This window comes from Manduca sexta, chromosome 5 (genome assembly GCF_014839805.1).
Source record: "Manduca sexta isolate Smith_Timp_Sample1 chromosome 5, JHU_Msex_v1.0, whole genome shotgun sequence".
In the NCBI taxonomy this organism is placed as follows: domain Eukaryota; kingdom Metazoa; phylum Arthropoda; class Insecta; order Lepidoptera; family Sphingidae; genus Manduca; species Manduca sexta.
The window spans coordinates 10,033,124-10,056,679 of NC_051119.1; the positions used below are offsets into that span (position 1 = coordinate 10,033,124).

General features: G+C 37.4%; 2 protein-coding genes across 2 annotated transcripts; one reads left to right on the forward strand and one right to left on the reverse strand.

Annotated features, from left to right (window-relative positions):
* Positions 1–2,209: 2,209 nt before the first annotated feature.
* Positions 2,210–4,837, reverse strand: LOC115455934 (transcription initiation factor TFIID subunit 7). The gene is given in 3 exon segments (XM_030184746.2): positions 2,210–3,925; positions 3,927–4,081; positions 4,084–4,837. Coding segments are annotated over 3 exon segments (1,212 nt in total). The 5' UTR covers positions 4,430–4,837; the 3' UTR covers positions 2,210–3,214.
* A 556-nt stretch (positions 4,838–5,393) lies between these two features.
* On the forward strand, positions 5,394–21,423 carry LOC119190923 (inner centromere protein A-like). The gene is made up of 21 exons (XM_037444353.1): positions 5,394–5,567; positions 5,723–5,843; positions 6,534–6,754; positions 7,338–7,464; positions 8,006–8,140; positions 8,475–8,591; positions 9,219–9,313; positions 9,402–9,468; positions 9,561–9,615; positions 9,801–10,110; positions 10,583–10,652; positions 12,712–12,814; positions 13,451–13,535; positions 13,933–14,049; positions 14,860–15,032; positions 15,506–15,659; positions 17,323–17,462; positions 17,997–18,094; positions 18,358–18,512; positions 18,788–18,969; positions 19,566–21,423. The coding sequence occupies exons 1-21, from the start codon at positions 5,487–5,489 to the stop codon at positions 19,567–19,569; spliced, it is 2,610 nt and encodes an 869-aa protein (XP_037300250.1). The 5' UTR covers positions 5,394–5,486; the 3' UTR covers positions 19,570–21,423.
* Positions 21,424–23,556: the final 2,133 nt, after the last annotated feature.

The window sequence follows — 23,556 nt, forward strand, 5'->3', positions numbered from 1 at the left end:
CAGGCGGCCTCGGACGGCTGAATCGTAATTTTGCGACCTTAATGCCTATGTATGTTTAGGTGATAATATAAAATTCATAAACTTTTATTATCCTATAACGTTTGTCGCGCTTTTACAACGGATTGCTGTAATACTGAAAGAGTTTTTCATACTTAATATTAAATGTATGTGAAGTATAGTCTACACTGCAAAAGTTCCTGTTGTAAAATATGGAATAAATCTCTTGCACTGACAACGTTAACTTTAAAGCGTAAAACATATAGCTGAAGAAGTGGAACCACAAGACTAGGGTTCCATTTTCTTAGTTAGGCTATACTTAATTGGTAGGTACGGCATGGACGTCAGAAGAATATAAATCCAATGGACATGAAAAGATTTAATAGGGATGATATTTTTTGTTAAGTTATTATAGCGTACAGAGACAAGACCTAAGTATGTTCAAATCAAATCAAATCAAATCAAATCTTTATTGTGTGATTCTTGGTACAGTAGTTGGTATCATTATAATTTAGATCTACAAAAATCGACCCCCACGGGTGTACACAATTATTCCATACACACAAAGTGACAAAGGTATTACACATGCCCAAAATAGCACAATTTTATGTAACACTATATAATATCTACATTAGTGCTACAACTACACCGTGTTATAATAATGAAATTTTACAATAATATTATTCATTTCAAATGTAATTAGTATTAATTATTTTGCCTTAAAGTTGTCAGCAAGGAATTCGTCAATTGTATAGTAGCACTTGTTTAATAATAAATTATGCAATTGTCTTTTGAATTGTATTATATTTAATTTTTTTTATGTTATATGGTAATTTATTATAAATCTTTGGAGCCATGCAGAAGACGCTTTTATGCAACAGAGCAGTTTTAGACTCTCTTAAAGGAAAATTATATTGATAATTGGATCTTTGACTTATTTGACGTTGTTCTGATGCTTTTTTAAACATGTTGCTGTTTTTCTTTATAAACAGTGCGGTCTCATATATGTAAAGACAAGGTAAAGTTAATATTTTAAGCGATTTAAAGTATGGTTTACATGTTTCGGTTGATTTAAGTCCACATATGCTTCGAACGCACCTTTTTTGAGCCTTAAAGATGGATTCTTTTTCACACGAGTTAGCCCAGAAAATAACTCCATAACGCAGTATTGAGTCAACATACCCATAATAGGCAGTAACTACGGCGGCTTGGTTGACTACTTTATTAAGTTTGTAAAGAGCAAAAGAAAATTTATTTAGTTTCTTGATTAAGTTTAACGAATGGTCTTTCCAGGTTAATTTATTGTCTATTGTTAAGCCAAGAAATTTTGTACATGAGACTTCTTCAATAATTTCATCATTAAATGTCAAATTGATGCCAGGGGAAATAATTCTTTGTTTAAATGACATGATTTTAGTTTTAGAAATATTTAACATTAAATTATTTTTGTTAAGCCATTCCACAGATTCGTTCAAAGCATGTTATGAAGTCGATAGGTACCTATTTTGTAGATATTCAAATTTAAAGGTTTGTTTAACGTTCTCTTAAATTAAATAACTTCAAATTTTACATGGACATGTCTTCAGAAAATCATTCAATGTATTAGTAATTTCAAAGTGAAAGTAGAAAATTAATTTATCTGACAATATACTAGCGCCATCTACATTATGAATAAGGAAGTAAAAGACTCTACTATCAAGCCATTTGACTTCGATCAGCCTTTAGAGACCAGACAGAGTGAAGTGTAGGAAATAAAATTGAAAAACAGTTGCAAAACAAGAAAAGTCACGCGTGCAAACCACCTCCCCTTCCTTCTCCGCGCTATTAGTCACTGGTCCATGCAATTAAAATAAAAAAAAATATTCTAGGGATTTTTACATTTCTTAAAGCGAGTCTCGTCAACTACGCTGCAGCATTAATAAGAAATATTATATTATAGTACCTACATAATAATTCCATGTAAAAAATTGTAAATCCGCAGAGTAAGAAATGAATGTAATGTTATGTTATGAATAATGTAATGTTTTAAAAAATGGGCCATACACCGACAGCAAGTAGGTCATTCGATATTATATGATAATCCACCATGATCACCCAGAATACCTGAAATATAACTAAGGTGCCGTTGGATATGGAAAATGAATATTTATGCATTCATGCTGTATGCACACTCTACGCTCTACCTGGCTAGCATTAAAAAAAAAGAAACACCAAAGTTTTAAAATTCCTTTATTTCACATAAAGATATAATAGATCATAAATAGTATAAGCATAAAGTTCAGACTAGTTCATTATTATTAATATTTAATTATTATTCTCATTCTCTTGCCATCACAATTTACTTGGGTGACCCCAATCAGCTTTCAGCAATTCACAGCAATGTGTTGTTCATTCTTCCCAATATATTCCTTCCCTTCTAAACATCTTCCTCACTCCCTTTACTTCTGTAATGTCTTTCTTCACTTTCCAACCATTTCTTCAGTCATGTTAGATACATAATACCATACATAAATAGTATATTTACCATTCCAAGGACAAATTTGTAAAATTTTATTTGAATAATCTTCTATGTCTAGTAAGGAGTTCCTGATTACAGTATACAATGTCATGGAACAATATGTTCAGTGGATATACAAGCCAGATCACCTTACTACTTTAGGGTATAATAAGTTTATAATATATATGTTACATATTGCTAGACTCTAAGTCATGAGTTAATATACATAATACTTTGATGGTGCCTTATCTCATCATCTGCAAATTTATATATGACAACTGTATTTTAAATACAACATTAATACAACTTCCGAGATATGATTACATAAAATCCATTAAAATTTAATGCTCCATACAATGAGCGACACTGGTTTAATACAAATTCATGGTATGGGTTATGGAAATGTAAAACATATTTGATTATTACACATAAGTTGTGCAAAAATTATTGAATATATTATGTGCACATTTGAGGATTATGTATACATACAGTACCCTAAGTAAACAAGTATATAGATATTCAGAATGTTTAAAACATACAATGCCATAGAAACTACTGATACTAGACAATCAGATTACAGATCAAATACTAGACATCCATAACAAAGGTAAATGTATTAGTAAAACCCCCATTTCTCTCCATCTTGATTGCCACAATCGGGCACGAGACTGATCCGGCTCAATCATGACTGCATTAGTTAGCAGTCATTTACTTTTTATGTCATATATCATCAGAATTTTGAAGCGTAACCATGCCTTGGTATTCCATTTCCTTGTACATGATATCTTGGTTCAGAGTATGCAAAATGTCTTGGAATCGCTGGCGCAGCGCCAAGTTCTCCATTCCAGCTATCTCGTGCTGAGTTCTTTGCCTCCGCTGCTTTAATTCTTCAACTTCAGCCTTGAGTTGTTCGATACGTAAAGTCATATTCTCTTTGGACATATCCCTCGACTGATCATCTTCTTCCTCAGAGGAAACATTACCACCCTTGACACTAGTTGCAGCTGGAGTGACTGATCGGCTGTGACCTGGGAAATTCTTACTGCTGTGGGCAACTGGAGACTGGAACATGTGTGACCCAAATTCAATTGGCAGTTCCCGACGGCTTGATTGTTCCCCCAACCCGAGCATGGAGCTGTTATCAGAGAGACGGCTGTCGTATGCTGACAGATGGCTGTCTTCCAATTCTACATTGATGTTTTCATCCTCCAAATCACTGTCACTCACAGCGCCTCCAAAGATGTCTACAACATTTGAAGATTCCGGATTAGTGGCATCTGAAGGTGGTTCACGCTTAGGATTACGTTCAGCTTTGGTTTTCTTTTCAGGTTTAATGTGTGTTACAGTGCTGGTGGGCTCTTGTTTTGGATGCTGTTCATCTTCTTCTGTTATGACTTCCCAAGTGGTACTGACCGCTTCGTTGTCTGCACGGGAGCAATCTCTTAACTTCCTTCTCTATCTCGGGAGCTTCTACATACTTCTTCTTCAACGTCTTTCTGAAGCGACGTTTGCGAACATTTTTCGTCGGCGGTGTTATGCCGTGGGGCCACAAGAATTTCTTGTCTACCTTATAAGGGTCTTTCTTTTGTTCTTAGCAGGTGACTCCTCTTCCGTAGATGGTTGGTCAGGCTCGTCTTTGCAAATCATCATCTGACAGATGTCTGCTGTCTTGTAAAAGCTTTTGTTGTCAATGGTCTTGAGAGCTTCTGTGACGGTCGGCAGGTCGACGATCTTGGCATGCATGAGCCAGTGATCCAAGCGTACTTCACCATGCCTCATGTCGTTGTCCATCTGGATGGTGAGGCGATTCTTGAGATTGTCGCCCGTTTTCAACACTTCTCTGAGTATCTTCGCAGGTTCGTCTGGAAGCCGTAATATGAATTCCGACTCCAGCTCCGTCGGGTACTCCGGCTCACGTTTGTCCCTGTTCATCATTTTCACGTAATTTAATGCACGAGTATTCAAATATTTTACCTCTTTAGAGGATTTTCTGGTAACAATGTCCTCCCTTCAGGCTTCAAGTATTGATCCACAGTATGTCTGTGATTAAATTACCCTGGCGCCATCTTCATTATTAATTTCTTAATACTATCATTTGCGCACATTTACAATTTATAACTTTATTCTTATTCAACAAGTCTCAGTAAATTCAAACGAAGTTTTATGAAACACCGCTTTCGTCCATTTTCGGTTTTCAGTAACACTTTATGACATTTATGTTGGCAAAATCTAATCAATAATAGGGAATAGGGATGCACTGATATGATATTATGAATCGGTATATCAATTGACATCGGTACTAGGTATTTCTTGTAATGCGTTCTAATATATATGACTAAATATCTAGCAATATAATAAACAAATTACATAAATTGTACGCAAAATCCGTCTAATTTTCTGCAAAGAGAAAGTCACTACTTTCATATGTATAAAACATTATTCTTTTTGGCCATTACTGTATAACGCGGCGCAGCTCGGTGGGGCGTTTATAACTTTACTATAGCGATAACAAATATAAAATAAATAAAAGAAAACAATAGCTGAAAAATATGAAAAAGAAACTTTACTTATCGCACTTGATATCTTTCATAATATTATTCCCAAACAGTGATAACTAGAGATTAGATTATATTATGCACTTGTATAATATGTAGGACACTTGGATCCGTTTTTACATATAATTAGACCTTGTGCAAATTTTCGCTATGCATGTACTTTTTCATTAGGATAACAAATAAAATATGACGTTGCATTATTACAGGCGTAACAAAGTTGCTAAGCTGAAAATAAATCCAATATTTGAAAATATGGGCAATTTTAAAATTTCATAATTTGAACATGCTTTTGATTTGAACCTGAGATTTGAACGCATGTTACACATTATGATGTTGGCATCACTGCGCCGTTTTCATATTTCAAACGGTTTTTGTTTCGTATTCTATGGCGTTTGTCAAATCTAAAAGATTGTAATTGTGTTATTTTTATAATAATTATGTCCATATTCAATGATTTATTACCTAAAATCAAAAAAATACCAAACGCTTTCATCAAAAGTTTTAATGATGATCTTAAGGTAAATGTGTTGTTACAAAAATATGGTGTCAGTGTTATAATTCGTCCTAAAGTTTGCTGTTTCGTTTAAAATATCAACTGATTGCAAATTTGTCTTGTTTAGAATAAGAAGATGGTGATTTTACTGTGATTCAGTGATTTTGAATGTGATTGCAGATTGCGTTTGACAATTTGGATAAGTTTGAGGAGGAATTTTTAAAAGCGAAAGGAAAGGCGCGAGATAAAACTCAAAAGGAGAAAAATACTACAACACTCCAAAGTATACACGAGGATGAAGGTACGCCATCAAGATTTATTAGAATTGGTTAGTTTAAACTCATATACAAGGCACCATATTGTGGTTGGACCAGTGATTTCTTATTGGCGTATGTCTTTGGATTTAATTTGATAAGTACTATTAGAACCCACTATATGACTTTGTTTAAGTATGCTTCGTAGTACACAATTTTTTATTACCGTGTTGTTAATATGATACATTATTTGAGTTTCTGAATTTCTTGCATAGTGTAAGGGAAAAGTAAATTAATAGTTCAGGAAAACATTTAAATCCACATTGATTAACCTTCATTTGCATACTTTTATGTGGGGAGTTTTTGAACAATTTGTCAATCAAAAATTTTGAAATAAGCTGTTAATTCTGTCATTCTTAGTGGCCCTTATTCTTAGGGCCCCTTGAAACCAGGGGCCCGTGACCTTTTGCCATTGTCACTCTAGTTACACACTCTGGGTGGCATTAATGCTATTATGAGCACTTCTTTAGCAAACTCATCAAGAGAAAGGCTTGCTTGTCCTGTCATTACTTTGCATAAAAATAAAACTTGGTATAGATCTTTTCAAGCCTTGCATGACCAAAGGGTGAATCATTTCATCTATTTCAGTTTGGAGCATCATAGATAAAATTCACCTCAATCTTAAAGATACCATAAAGTCCTCAAACTTATATTATTGATTAAAAACAATATTTCAGATGAATCAACAAAATCAGACGCCAGCTCGCAGCACAGGTCTAGCGCCAAATCAGTCACGGAGACAACGGGCAAGAGTTCAGTGGAGAGTGAACCTGACCAGCCGAAGAGGGCATCTAAAAAGCGGAATAAGAATGAGGTGGACGATGTCTTCAGTCCGGAGCAGGACAAGAGACTAAAGCGAAATGCTTCTGTTAAAGCACAGAGCATTATTTCTAAACAGGTATGTTCCTTTTAGGGTCTATAGTGTCTTTACAATTTGTAATTTGTTCTTGTGATATTTGGATCTGTGTAACTCCATCATTAAAATATCAAAACAAAAGTGGAAAACAACATACACCTTTATCCTTAAAGGAGTAGGAGGAGGTAAACAGGGTACTTACTTTCACATATGTGTCTGTCCCATCATGTGATAGGAAGTGAGCCTTTTGCAATATTGAGCACAAAGTCCAGGCTCCGGGCTTATAGTGAAGAGAAAAACTCAATATTTTGCCTAACCTGGAATTCAAACTCAAGACCTTAGAGCAGTTTTGTATCACATACAATTACAGGATTATATCTTTGATTGTATCTTATAAATTAGATTATACTAAATAAAATGCTTTATTATGTTAATCAAGTTTTTCCAGTGAGTCTTAGACTCTTATGCTTATTCCCAATTTTTTGTGATTTCTGACTTTTGTTGTATGGTACTGTATCCTTTAAAAAGCTAGAGCCATTATTGTTATAGTAACTATTTTTGCTATTTGTTATATTCATTCCAATATGAGTGGAATGTTATGATACTGATATGATAAAATGTGCAGGTAAATGTTAACTTAACACAAAAGTTGAGGCGTGAGAACTCGACAGAGAAGGTGGAGAAACCGCAGTCTTCGAGAAGCAGGCGCCGCAAGGACGATGACAAGGAAAACACACAGCCGATCATACAAAGTGAGTATGTCATTAATGTATAATATGAAGAATTGTGTGAACAATGAAGATATTTGGATGCTTTATAGAAATCAACTCAGAATGCTAAATTAATTTAAATGTAATATGGTACGAAGATAGGCAGTTGCCGTAAAGAACAGGGTAGATTATTTTTATTAATTCATTTTTGAATTGTGGTTGGAAGTTTTGGTGTGCACATAGGTAACTTTAATCTTAAAATCATAAATTTGTATGCAATTGCGTCATTAAGTATCAGATGGGCAGCTTGCTTCTACTTATTTGGTTGAATTAAAGCAAAAAAAAATGGATATCTTTTTGCTATAAATGTAAAATTTTTTAATAAGTATAACTGAGGGCCTATGTAACCTGTGCATTCTCCATAAGAGTTGTATATGAATTCTGCTACCCCAAACTATCCCAGCACTATTGATAAAGCCAAAACCCTGGCAGTAGTGGAATGGGTCTATGCTTTGCAAAGGGCATTTTATCATACAAGGCTGGTGTTATTGATTATAACTGATGAATTAACGTCTTTGTCCAGTCAAAGAGGAGAAGGTGTCGTTGCCTCCTGAGCCAGAGTTGATGGAGATGGAATCATTGCCTCTCATCATCCCGATCAAACAGGAGGTGGATAAGGACGATATCGCCATGCCACCGCCGCCAGTGCCGTTGCCCAGTAAGTATTACTTAGGCAAGAAAACTTGCACAAGTCGACTTTCGCAAGCAATTTTTAACATGTAAACAAACATGGCAAGCTGACTTCTGCAAATTTTGAATACTTTCAGATACTGTAAAAAGCATTTGGTTCTTATGAAATATTTTACTTCGAAAACTTGCGTTTAAACTTAGTTTTATGTATTTTGTTTGCCTTATGCAACAAGTTTCAGTCTCTGAGGTAATACTGTAAAGAAAACTCAATATAACTTCTAGTCTATTTTATATTATGTATATTCAGATGTATTGTGCTATGTATATGTATAGCTAAATTAATAATTAATTGTCCAAATCAGAAGCACGCAGAGCGGCTGCGAAGGAGAAACCGAAGGAGGATGAAAGCAGCGAAGACGAGGGCGGCAGGCGGCGAACCACGCGCACCAGGAAACAGACTGACACCGCGCCTGTGGCAGGTAACGCGCACTGAATATACGAAAAATAACTTGTATTTTAATGTATTACATTCGCATAAACATAAGAAATCAAAATACCGATACCATTAAGTATAATGTATGGATAACCTAAAAAGAAATTGGACAGTATATCAAATTATTGTATTTATTGTTAGCAATGGTATGTCCAATGACCACGGTTGAACATAGCTAACATTCATAAAAAAAATCTAGACTACCCTCTTGTTTTTTTTTTAAACACAGGATACAATAAAAACATATAATAATGACTATAGCTAGGGTTAGTGTTTGTTTAGATTACACTCCAAATTTTGGTTCTCTCCTCAAATAGGTGTTTAATCTATTTTTATTTAAGGTTTCAGAATAATCTAAATAGTAAGATAAGTAAATTACAAAGTCATTATCGGTTTGTTACATTTTGTATAAGTTCCATGGAAATTAATATCATGCATGTAGCACATTAATTAAGTTAAGGCAAATCTAAGAAAGTTTTGTGTGCAATATGTATCAGAGCTACAATTATTCACACATCGGTTTTTCCCAACGACACACCGTATCCGATTCAATTAATATGTTAGACAATATAGACTTCTTATTTGTATACAAAATTATACGTGTCTTATGCAGCCCCGCGGTCCACACGTGGCTCCCGCGCGACGCAGGCCGAGGCGGAGGAGCCCGCGCCCACCGACGCTAGGCCCAAACGGACCAGGGCAAAGAAGGTAACAACTACTAAGGTTAAACAGAAACTCATTTTAATAAATTATAAAAAAAAAAACTGTGGATTTACTTCACTACATTTCTTTCCAGAAACCAACTGATGTAGTCAATGGCGATGTAGAAAAGGATGCACAGGCTTCAATACTCAGTGGAATTGGTAAGTATAAAATATAATTATAATTTTTGCATTATACATATTAGGTTTTATTTTTATATGTATTGACATTTTTTTTATTTTTTATTTTATAGAATCTTCCACTGAGAAACCAAGACCGAAGAGAACAAGAAAAATACAAAAGGCGGCGTAAGTATCACAACATATCAGTTCTAACCAATGTCACATAATTAAGCAAAAGCTGTTTTTTCCACTATAATATAGAATTTAAAAATTATTTTCGATCTTACACAACTGTCAAAGAAGCGTATTGTTTTTACTATAATATACATTATTCTAATAGTCTTTTAACATTTCGTTGTATCGTCCCATAGTTACGTCGATACCGATAAAGAGTCCGAACCAGAGACACAGCCAGAACCCATTGTATCACCAAAGGAAGAGAGGGTGTCCGCACCAGAGGTGAAATCGCCGATACTGCCGCTCAAAGTGAAAAACAACATTAAAGATAAGGACAAACAAGAGACAGAGAAAAAAGACAAAGAGAAGGAAAGAGTAGAAGTGGACGCGATAGAAAAGGAGATAATGAATGAGACTCATGTGTTGAAGGACACGCCAGCTGTCACAGACATGGACAAGACTGTTATACTGCCAAACGGACATACGGCGCCCGCGCAGAAAACTGTAAGTATAGAATAAACCACTCTTTTTTGCCAGATTACAGCAGGATGTCTTAAAAGAATTCGTAATTTACTGTCTGATGTCACAGATATAATGGCCTAAGTGTGCGAGGGAGATAGCAATGTTTCCTGTTACGCTCCCATTGTAGTAACGATATTGCGTATATTCATTGTAATAAATACGATTGTACATTTTTATTACATACATACATACATAACATCACGCATTTTATCCCCGAAGGGGTATGCAGAGGCGCAACTAGGGCACCCACTTTTCGCCAAGTATGTTCCGTCCCATGATGTGATAGGGGGCGAGCCTATCGCCATATCGGGCACAAATTCCAGACTCCGGGCTGATACTGAGCAGAAAAACCCAAATATCACTTTTTATTGCTTTTATAATATTAACATGGTACATATGACTTTATGTAAACATAAGATGCTATGTCTAATGATATTGTATTTGTTGTCTTCAGATGAATATGAACGAGACAGTGGTGCTAGAAACAAGGCCGGCCATGGACGCAACTGTAGTACTCAACAATGGTATGGCTTAAGACATTTTATATACTATGCTGGTGGTGGGATATATTTTATATCCGCCCGGATAGCAACCACCGTATTCAATGTGTTAAAATCCGCTATAGTGGCCCACGTAAGTGTGTCGCGTTTCGGGATCAGCCTGTATACATCCGGTTCCAACAAGCCGGCATTATTGGGTCGACTGCCGAGGGGTAAATGCTGGTGGTAGGATATATTTCATATCCGCCCAGAAAGTGACCACCGTACATAAGATGTTAATATCCGCCATAGTGGCCCACGTAAGTGTGTCGCGTTCCAGTGATCAGCCTGTATATCCGGTTCCAACAGGCCGGCATTATTGTGTCGACTGCCGAGGGGTAAATGCTGGTGGTAGGATATATTTCATATCCGCCCAGAAAGTGACCACCGTACATAAGATGTTAATATCCGCCATAGTGGCCCACGTAAGTGTGTCGCGTTCAGAAATCAGCCTGTGTAGATCCTAATCTATACTATTATATAAAGCTGAAGAGTTTGTTTATTTGTTTGTTTGTTTGTTTGTTTGAACGCGCTAATCTCAGGAACTACTGGATCAAACTGAAAAATTATTTTTGTGTTGGATAGCCCTTTGTTCGTGGAGTGCTATAGGCTATATATCATCACGCTATGACAAATAGAAGCGGGGCAGTAATGGCTAATCTCAGGAACTATCGGTTCGAACTGAAAAAATCTTTTTTGTGTTGGATAGCCCTTTGTTCTTTGAGTGCTAAAGACTATATATTATCACGCTATGACCAATAGGATCGGAGCAGTAATGAAACATGTTGCAAAAACGGGGAAAATTTAGTAGTGTTGAGAGCTTCCGTGCGTGCGCTGCATAAACGGTTAAAGTTATGCAACAATGATGTATGACGGGATTGTTCCTCTTAAAAAGTTCTACAAAAATATATTATTAAGCAAAGTCCCCCGCTCCATCTGTCTGCCTGAACGTATTAAACTCAAAAACTACCCAACGTATTAAGATGAAATTTGGTAAGGAGACAGTTTGAGACCCTGGGAAGAACATAGGCTCCCGGGAAAATATATAGCGAGACTTTTATAACGGAAAACTTTAGCCCGAAAAACTTTATAACGCGGGCGGAGCCGCATGCAAAAGCTAGTTTAATAATACGGCGACGATGCCTCTCCGAGTTGGAATGTGTTACGACCTTTCATACAGATGAGCCATATCGCATATCGGATATTAATAATAAAACACGAAAAAGCCTATTCAATTATAAAAGCATCCGTAACCAGACACTCTGCAAAAATAGATTATTAAATCGAAAGATTGAACGTAATAACTATCCACAAAATACTTGGCTAGAGTATACATACTAGCAACTGCTTCAAATCATAGCGCGATGTAGCTGTGAAAGCGGTCAACACGGACCCACACGCGGCACACATGTCGCGCGACATTTTAACACACCGCGATAAATACGAACACGTGTCATGGAGACAGGGGATTTTTTTCAATCATATATTGCCTCATTCGCAAGATATTATAGGAAAAATTAAATTTGTTGCAAAGATAGCGCCATCTGTTGGTATCTGAGAAGATACTTATAGTAGGGAATGTTCATGCTTTGTGAGTATCCTAATATAATTGTGTCGACCGAGGGGCAATCATCTCTCGTCAGTTGACATTCTATTGGACCCTACTCCACTTACTACCAGGTGCAGTGGAGACACTTCTGTGCACTTATAAAACAAAATACTATGCATTTTTGTTGTCTGAATAAAGAATAATTATGAACCAATTCATTTTCGAATCAGTAAAAAGGTTAATACATTTCTATTTACATTGAAACATCACTGCACCTGCCATCATGTATTAACAATCCCAAGAACAGTTGTGTATTAATGATATATTACTCATTGTTAGCTGCACATAGGCTGTTGTAAGCTATCAGCTGCCCGACTTCACCATACCAATGTAACCATTGTTTTTAATAATTTTCCATATAGTTAATTGAAGCGACCATCTGATCCATTATACGCATGTAATTTACAATGTTATAGATAATATTTTTCTGAACAGATCCGAAAGGCGTGGACATTACGGATGACAACTCTCTAATTACTGACGACAGCGATTCTGCGCACACGCCACCTCCGAAACAACCACCTACAGTTCAACCCACGTGAGTATTTATATACAATATTAAAATGGGTTTTTCTTGATATTCGACTGCCTTGCTCGTTTGGTTGTAGATGAGTAGGAAAACTTACAGAATTTGAGTTCCGCAAATTTTTGTAACAATCATGGCTAGTTGATTTTTGGAAATATTGAATTAAGGCTTGTGGCGATTCGCTTGTGTATAGAATTATTGAAGTCAGTAGATTGCTGTGTGAACTAGGTGGTCTAAACTTAGAATATCACATTTGCTGTGTTGTGGTTTCGGGACAGATTCCAAAGATCGGTAAAGTTATATTGGTGTTTTTCTGCTCAGTGTCAACTTTGTAGTATCAGATATCCCAATTGGTTCGCCCCTTATCATATCAAGAGACGGTATACATAATATAGCTAAATATGGGAGGACTATTTTGCGCCACTGCCTAATCCTATCGAGTTAGTAGACTAAGGGGCGTCCTCAAAAACAAACCTCTACGGAGTTTGTGGTGTATTATGTTCCAAATAGCGGACCCTAATGTGAACCAAACCAGAATGTTAACATAGTTATTATATGAAACAGTAAACCTAATATTGAGTCATTAGTAAAAATAACCCTACGCTATTCAAATAAGTATTGTATAACTATTCTTTTGAAAATGTCCAGGTCTGCTGTGAAAGAGAAGGTCCAGCAGTTCGAAGAGATGGCGTCGCGAGTGACTCGCACAAAGACCAGAGCCATGGCCAAAAAGGTGAACTAAATAATCATTTTTGTACAAGTACCACTTATTTTTAGGTCTTATTTACTGCTGAGTCTGTGTCATATAAGCCTTATGTATATAGACATAAGGTGGAAATTTCAATGTCATCATTGATATTTTTTTGGCCGATTTTAGTATAAAGCAAACTTCGGATCGACACCAAAAATAGACCAAACAGAACAAAACTTATTTGACATGCCAAAAGATTTAATTTTGATTGGGTTATTTTTACCATTGCATTATAGTTTACTGCTAAAACTAACTAAAAGATTACTAATACCAGCCATACGTCTATAGATATAAATTGCAGTTTCCACTGTCATTATATTTCTGCTGAAATTACATTTTTAAATGGACAAAAAGCTTACAATGTACTCGTTTTGTGCAGGAGGACCCAGTAGAGAACCAAACGCCGCCCGATAAGATAGTGAAGGCGGTGCTGTCGTCTGACACGTTGCACAAAATGAACGACATGATCTTCAACGGGAAGCCGCCCCAGCATCAGGTGCGTTTACTAATACTACATCACATCTTTACACCGTTTTAGGGGCAGGCAGAGATGTATCAAACAGTCATTTTGTTAGCTATGTTAGGTCCCATGTAATGGAGGGCGGGTCTATTGCCATATACCAAGTGCAGTTTTGCATTCCAAGCTTGATACTAAAAAAAATTCCAACACTATAATGCGAGATTTAGATTAGCAACTAAACTTGCAGAAGTAAACTTACTCATGGAATTTTTACCGTATAAAAAATCACTGCTAGAGTAAATGCATTTAGAAATTCCTTCTGTCAATATATTGTTACAAGAATTAGTTACATTTACTTTTACGTTTAGCTGATAGATAATTTTTATGCTGTATCCGTCCCTCGTTTAAATAAATCAATTATATTGTAATAATATAGGTTATAAAGTGGCAAGTGGCAATGGGCAGGGCACATAGGTCGTAGAACTGATGGCCATTGGGGCGGAAAAGTTTTGGAGTGGAAACCACGAATTGGGAGACGCAGCGTAGACAGGCTCCCCACGAGATGGACCGACGACCTGGTGAGGGTCGACGACCGACGGACGAGGGCGTCCCAGAACTGATCCCTATGATGCTCAGTGGGGGAGGCCTATATCCAGCTGTGGACGAAATGATGATGACGATGATTATTATTTTTCTAAGTGTCATGCGTGCTTTTGATTTGTATGATTTCATTGTACCTTTTTATTTGTAAGTCATGTTGTAAAAAAATATTTATGTAATTCATACTTTTGGTTCGCTACATAAAAATAAATGGAGAAATTGGAAGTGAATGTTGTGGCATTGCAGACGTCGAGTTCAGCGGTGAAGCCCCGCGCGGCGGTGCCGGTGCCGAAGGTGGCGTCGTCCGCGTCCAAGCTCAGCGCGCTGCGCGCCGCGCGCGACGCCGAGGAGCGCGACCGCGAGGACGCGCGCAGGAAGAAGGAGGCCCTGCTCGACGCCAAGCGGGAGCTGCAGCGGAAGTACGATACCAACATTATTCTCTTTTTTGTTTCCTTTACTCATAGGAATGGGATAATGTCGACCGTTTTCAATAAATCATACATCGCGATACTAAATCAAACGGAATTTAGAAGTATTTTTTGAGATGCTTTCAAATTGCTTTGATTGTTTTAATCGGGATCAGATTAAATATTAAGATTGGTATCGTTTATTGGTTATAATTATTTAGAACATGTTTAAGATCTCATTAAGTTAAGACTACACAGAATGTATGTTAGTTGTGTCACTACGAAAAACATAATACTTTTCCTTGAATCATTACCACAATATGAACTCTGCTTAGTGTAACATAATCTAATTACTCATTTAGACTATTAGCAAGTAATCTCTAATAACTTTACTATGAATTATGAGTAATGAATACACCGGAATCGTGACTTCTTCTGTACTCAGCAACTATTTATATCGGGATTAAAACTGTGTGTTGTGTCAGGAAGCGCGAGGAGAAGATGGCAGCGGCGGCGGCGGCGCGCGACGCGGCCGAGCGCGAGCGACGCGCCGCGCACTCCGCCGCCGCCTCGCAGCGGGACAAGCGCCAGCACCAGCTCGACTGCGGGCGGCAGGACCGGCTGCGAGACATCGAACGGGTACACCACACACGTCTATCTATATCTATACTATTATATAAAGCTGAAGAGTTTGTTTGTTTGTTTGTTTGTTTGTTTGAACGCGCTAATCTCAGGAACTACCGGTCCAAATCGAAAAATTCTTTTTGCGTTGGATAGCCCTTTGTTCGTGGAGTGCTATAGGCTATATATCATCACGCTATACCCAATAGGAGCGGAGCAGTAATGGCTCATCTCAGGAAATACCGGTCCAAACTGAAAAATTCTTTTTGCGTTGGATAGCTCTTTGTTCGTGGAGTGCTATAGGCTATATATCATCACAAAAAAATCTTTTTGCGTTGGATAGCCTTTTGTTCGTGGAGTGCTATAGGCTATATATCATCACGCTATACCCAATAGGAGCAGAGCAGTAATGGCTAATCTCAGGAACTACCGGTTCGAACTAAAAAAATCATTTTGCATTGGATAGCCCTTTGTTCGTGAAGTGCTATAGGCTATATATCATCACGCTATGACCAATAGGAGCAGAGCAGTAATGGCTAATCTCAGAAACTAGGAGTTTGAACTGGGCCCTTATTCTCTATCCCGCACGTTATTTTAACAGTGCGTAACAAGCACGTAACACAACACATCATGTTTAGGACTATAGAAATTTGGCTTACAGAATACCATTTCACGCACATTTCTCAAAGATAACATGACACGGCCGCGTTACGAGTTTACACTATCATACAGAATAAGGGTCCTGAATAATTCTTTTTGTGTTGGGTAGCCCTTTGTTCCTGGAATGCTATAGGCTATATATATCATCACGCTATGCCCAATAGGAGCGGAGCAGTAATCGCTAATCTCAGGAACTACCGGTTCGAACTGAAAAAATATTTTTGTGTTGGATAGCCCTTTGTTCCTGGAGTGCTATAGGTTATATATCGTCACGCTATGACCAATAGGAGCGGAGCAGTAATGAAACATGTTGCAAAAACGGGGACAATTTATTAGTTATGAGAGCTTCCGTTGCGTGCGCTGCGTAAACGGTTAAAGTTATGCAACAATGATGTATGACGGGATTGTTCCTCTTAAAAAGTTCTAAAAAATATATTATAAAACAAAGTTCCCGGCTGCATCTGTCTGCCTGAATGTGTTAAACTCAAAACTACCCAACGTATTAAGAGGAAATTTGGCATGGAGACAGTCTGGGACCCTGGGAAGAACATAGGCTCCCGGGAAACTACTACTTTTATAACGGTAAACTTTAGCCTGAAAAACTTTATAACGCGGGCGGAGCCGCGGGCAAAAGCTAGTACTCATATAAAGATGAAGAGTTTGTTTGCTTGAACGCACTAATCTCGGGACCTAATAGGGAGCTACATCACTCCTAAGTGCTATAGGCTACTTATTATCCCGGGAAAATGTTAGTCCCGGAAAGACTTTTTCACGCGAGCGTAGCTGCGAGCAAAGGTATGTTCGAATGTTTCTGGAACATTCAAAATGTCACTACAGGTCGCGTTGTATTTCAAATTTAGTAATAAGTTTGGATCAAATAAAATGCCGTGACCAAACTTATCCCAACACACTACTCTCTATATTATTTTATGCGGCTGTCCAAACTGTCTTTAAGTGATAAATTAAAATGAATAAAATATTGTAACGCGAAGAAATTAATTGTACGTTGTACGTTTCACAGAAAAAAATGGAGCTTGCGCGTAAAGTAGCCGAGACGGAAGAGAGGCGACGCGCGGAGGAACTAGCGCGACGGCAGAGGCTCGCCAGCGAACAACGCAAGGCGGACGAGCAGCGACGAAGACAACTCACAGAGGCAGAGAAGTAGGACTTACATTAATATTAGATTAAGTAACATAAGCATTCATAATTATTCGCGCATAATAAAATCGCTATGCAATATATTCCGTGCTACAAAACTGTTAACTACTAATACTGTCACTGCGAATTTCGACACTATTTTCGCATGTTAAAATTCACATTGTTTGATTTAACTGGATGACGGATGAGCAAGCCGTTCGCCTGGTGGTAAGCGACATGACCGATCATATACCACATAAGGTGAAAAATCATACACTGGACTCATATTGAATCCTGAGTATCAGTGGTGTAGGGTGAAATTTTCCTAAAGGCAACCCGACACAACTTATAGGTACTAATTATATGCATAAATGAGGTCTGCAAATCGGTCTTATCTTAATTAGATTTTACATCAATCACGAAAGGAAAGCTGGCAGGAATTTAATTATCCTTACCTAATGTGGACCTTTCGCCATAATGGAGTATCCTGAATATTTTATTTAAATTTAATTTATATTGATTGAAAAAATATTAAATAGTCATATATTTATGCAATAGTGTGAGGAAAGAGGCGGCCTTGATGGAGAAAGAGATAGAGAAAAGGCAGAAGGAATATATGGAGAAACAGAAGATGAAGCACAGGATCGAGGATAAAAGTAAGTATTATTTAGATATTTATGACTCATTAATAAGGTGTGATTATTTTAAATGCAAAAATACCTTTAGTTTGTTTTATTGCACAGAATCCTTGACAAGCATTTGAGTGAACTTCAAAAATATATAGTGGTATTGATACTAAAAAGTATCGATACGATTCGGAAAATGATCGCATTTATTATTTTTGTTTCAGCCTTTTTTATACCAGTATTGATTATCGATGGCCATAAATATCGACACTAAATCGATGATTTGTTATCAGTGCACACTCCGCTGAAGACTGTGAACGGCGTGACCACCGGCGTGGGCGCACACCACATGGAGCCGGTGTACATGTGCGACGGGTTCCAGTACCTCGTCTCGGACGAGGACTCCGACCCGCCGGAGAGACCAGTGCCAGACTGGTCCACTTCTAAGGTAACGCGCACTCATTTATACACAATACACTAATACATCACGCCTTTATTTTCCAGAAACACCTTCAAACCCCTGGAATTACAAAGCATTTTTGGCATTCCACTGCGATGGTCATCCGAAGACATGAGATGTTAAGTTTTATTATGTTTCTGAAAGGCCCAGATACAACTGGGCTACTTTATGCCATACTGTTACTGTCTCCATTTCGGACACAAGTTCCAAACTCGGGGTTGATGTAACAAATATAAGTAATGAGGTGTATGTGTTGTTCGCAGGCGCGTCGGCTGCAGCTGACGGTGCAGAGCGGCGTGGCGGCGGCGCACGTGGACCGGTTGTTCAGCGTGCGCGTGCACAGCCCGGACCTGCGGCTGATCTTCCCCGACATCGAGCGCGCGCGTCTCAAGCGCACCTCCTCCGCCGTGTGGCGCACGCCGCCGCGCCTGCCCGCGCTGCAAGAGTCAGTATCGCGACGCACCGCATACATGCACACACATTGCACACATAGCACACCAACAAATTACACACACGACATACTACATAAAAACCACGTCCTTTTAATTATGTTTTATTACCCTCGAAGGTAAACAAACGGCCAATCAGATAGTATGTGGTCATCGCTGCCAATGGACGTTGGCAATGCTAAAGCTGCTGCCTAGCGTAAAAAAAATATTTAAACCGAGGAGGGATACCCGTGGGAGGCAAAGAAAGAAGTCACATAATACTTTACAATTAAACAGGCTACAATATTTTTCAAATCCGTAAATGTTGCTCTCAATCCAATAAATTAAACTTTATCCAACATTTACTGACCAATGACTGCTCTGTTATCCGCGGTTAACAATAAACGATTCCGATCCCTTTCTTCAGTCCATCGCGAAAGTAAACCAACCAACAAATATTTTTTTACGTGGGTACAAATGACTTATATTTCTAATTGGTTTATTCACGGGATCGGATCGGAGATTAAAATTGGGATTGTTTAATGATAAAGGTTGTATATCTTTCAAATCGCACGCAAGTCATTTCATCTTTTTATTTATTTATTTTTTTCAGGTAAATTGGCCAACGCTGTTCAACCGGCTAAAGAATATCACTATAAATAAACATAGATCATTCATCGGGCTATATCGGCGTTTCCCGCAAGTGGAGTAAGGAACAATCATCTGTTATACTTGAGGCATGGCAGAGGATTATAAGTTTGTCAATATATATCCAATTTTAAGCTAATCGAAATAAGATACGTATTTCAGTGGCCTTCCGAGTATTGAGGAATAGTGCCAATTTTCGTAAATTTTGGACTGGAAGTGCTTGTAGGGTTGCAACTGTCATATCACTGTGTGCATTATGCATAACTATTGTCTCTGGTTAGCTGTATTTGTGAGAGGGCACCATTCCAGATATATAGTACGTTAAACTGCGGATGTATCAACCCACCAATCAGATCGCTTGATTTCATAGCTTAGCTTCCAAACGACCACAATCATGCAATCCTATTGGTTAGACACATTATCTGTGGCATTCAATTATTACTCTTGTGCCATTGAATTACGTGTCAATGTTGATCTTAAGATTTTTATTCCCCATTCGTATGGGGTTATAAAGTGTAAACCGTGTATCTAGCTGTTAAATGTGTTATTTGTCGTATACCTAAGAAATTATTTAAGTTAGGCTGTTAGTATATTTTCGTGTTTATTATTTACACTTTATTAGCGTAATATCAGCAATTTTAGTATAAATGCGGGGATATTTGGATGGGTTTTTTGACAACTTTTGACCAGTTCTTATTTATTGACTTACAATTGTATGAAATATGATTTTGTAGCATTAATTGGACATTTAATGTGTGTACAATACGATAATTGCTAAAGTGTATCAAGAAACTAATCGTACTTCATATTCACACAAAATAAACTATGTATAAGGCGCGGCGTCGACTAGAGCAAAGTCAAAGTTCGCCGAGTCGAATCGTATTTATTCTTATATGCGCAGTGAGTCAGCTTGGCGCGTTCCTAATGAACACAGTTTCAGTAAATGTATAGCTGACGATACTTTAATGCAACTCCATTATTTTCGACTTTGCAAACTTATTTGACGCTAGCCTTAATATTTAGAAGCTTGCCAAACACCATTTTTTCGCGTTGCGGCATCAACCTGTTTATGAACAGTCACGACCAGGCCGGCATAATTGTGTCGACTGGCGAAGGATAATCATCTCCACTGAACTGAAGTCGAGACACTGACTTGTTGTCTACACCCTTGTCACACTTTAGAAAAATATTATTGTGACGCCCTGCCGCTACGAATCAACTTCGGGCCGGCTTTCGTGCAATAAGCATGAAATTAAACTGTTCCACAAAAACATCAGAAGATCGCGAAATACAAAAAAAAAAATACCGCTGAGTTTAATGACCGCCTGGTTCTTCAGTTGCAATGATCAAATTGCAAACACTAAGTTGATTCCAATGAAATATATATTTATTTAAATAAACTCGGACAAGACCTTCAATAAATGATCCGATGCTATATTCAGATCAATCAAGAACCAATCAAATCATCTGTAAGCCAAACTTCGCGATCGATCTGAAGATAGCATAGTTCCTCTATCTGCCACCCGCTGTGTATGATATGTTAAGTACAGTAAGGCGCAGTTTCATCCGTGTTCAAGTAAGGATCTAGTCACACTGGTGCATTGCAAGCGAATTCAAAGCGGCGAGTGACGCTCGTCCAGTGTAATAAGAACTTACTTAATCATGGTTGAAACAATAGCCTCTAAGGGGGCGCTAGCCGCTCGCCACTCGTCTCCTACTGCTGCGTCTCGATCTACAGACTGGACCCTGCAGTTCTAGAGTAATTTAATGTTAAGACTGTTTTGTAATTACGAAAGAAACATTAAAATAATTTACGTCAAGTACTAATTTGTTTTTATTGAACACTGATAAAATGGGCTATCATGAAAGTAAGATGTGATGTTATGATGATGTTATAGATAAACCACACAACTGGCAGATCGCCCGCGCGGCAAAAGGTAGGTTGGGGGGCGATGTTACGGGGGTGAAGGCATGGGTACGGGACACAGAGGTCAAATGACATTTCTCAGTGTGCTCACGATTCCCCAAAGAGAATTATAATATACTAGCTCTTGCTCGCGGCTTTGCCCGCGTGAAGGTGTTTTCCGGGATAAAAGTCCCACTATATATTTTCCCGGGATAGTAGCCTATAACCTTCCCAGGGTCTTATACTATCTCCATACCAAATTTTGCTTTCTTATACCACGGCATATGTCACGTTCCGTTCCCGTGGGAACGGGGTAAAAATCCTATGTCCATCTCCTGGTTCTAAGCTACCTCTCCACCAATTTTCAGCCAATTCATCTGTTCTTGAGTTATAAATAGTGTAACTAACACAACTTTCTTTTATATATATAGATATGGAAACGGTTCCCGCACAGCGCAGTTGTGTAGTTTTTACGAACGCTTAAAAGAAAACGCATATGATTTAAGCTGCCCAAGATATTTCCCGAGAGGAACTCTCAACATCAGTCTTCGTTTCTGCAAAGAAAATAAACGAGCAAGCCAAACAGCTGGTGTACAATATAGATTCCTTTAAACTAAGAAAAGAAGATCAGTCATGAATCGAAATTTTACAATATTTCTGTTTTTCAAAATTATGTGTTTTTGTCTATATTTAAATAAATGATTCTAGTATAAGTCACGTTTTATCATATCCATGTATATGTTATAATAAATTACAATAATAATAACATAATAAAGATAAAAGTAAAATTAAAATAAAATAATATTAAATACCCTAGACAAATCAATTATCTAGCGATTTAAAGAAGAATGCAAGTAAAGTACATTAGACATTATCTTATAATTACAGTCGACATTATTAGGTCTATCTCGCCTCGGAATTTATTTTAGCAGAAAGTAACTACGTGTATATCGATGCCCACCCCCAGCTACCTCTTCCGCGCGGGCGATCCGCTAGTCGTGGCTTATCTATAGGTAAGTAAAGGAATGTATAATAAAAAATATTTTTCGTGGTTCGTTGTGAAAACGGAATGTCAAAGAAGAACAATTGATTTTTAGTCTGTTTGGTTAAATTTTCATTGGTGTGTCCAGCCCGAAATCAATAATTTAATACAAAATATAATAAGGAGCCGTTCAAGTATTACGTAACGCAATTTGGGGAGAGGTGGCGTCTTGTAGAACGTTACGATGATTTACAGGGGCGGGAGGGGGCTTTCGTACAAAGCATTATGTTACATTGTTTTTTATTATTTTAAAACAATAACAAACATATTTTAGCGACTCCGGATTTTTGCGTAAAATAATTGTGAATATAACACAAAGAAATGTCACTTTAGAGTTACGTAACTTTTGGAGAGGGGCGGGGGCGTACAGGAAAAAGTTACGGCGCGTTACATGAGGGGGGGGGGGGGTCAAAAACCTTCAAAAATTGCTTTACGTAACACTTGAACAGACCCTAACTGAAAAATATTTAATTTGTAACACATTTGGTAAATCAGGGACAGATGGAGACATGGGGAGTGGGAGTGACAGGTGTACAAATACGGTGCTGAATCATAATATATAATGTAACTAGTTTAGTTCAGTTCATTACTATAATAACATTATGATCGTTCGATCGTTTTTAAATTCTTTTTGTTTAAAGATAACTGAAAATATTTCCCTCCAAATTATTTTGCATAATCAATAATATAGGTATTCAAAATTGCTTCCATGTTTTAAAAAATACTTATATAAGTATTATTCTCCAATTGTCAGAGATGACTTCATAATTGCATTCTTAATTCTATATAATGCCAATATGTGTATTATGGTGTGGGTTATGTGTTCTTATAAACATTCAGATTAAGATTAGTCTACAACATAGCCTAAAATGTAACAATTTATTGTTCCTACAAATGACAATGAAAATAAAATAATGTCACAAAGCTTTACCAATGTTATCTATATCAGTTGCTTTCACACATAACAGTGTATTATCTATATTATATCTATAGATAGCTATGTGTAAT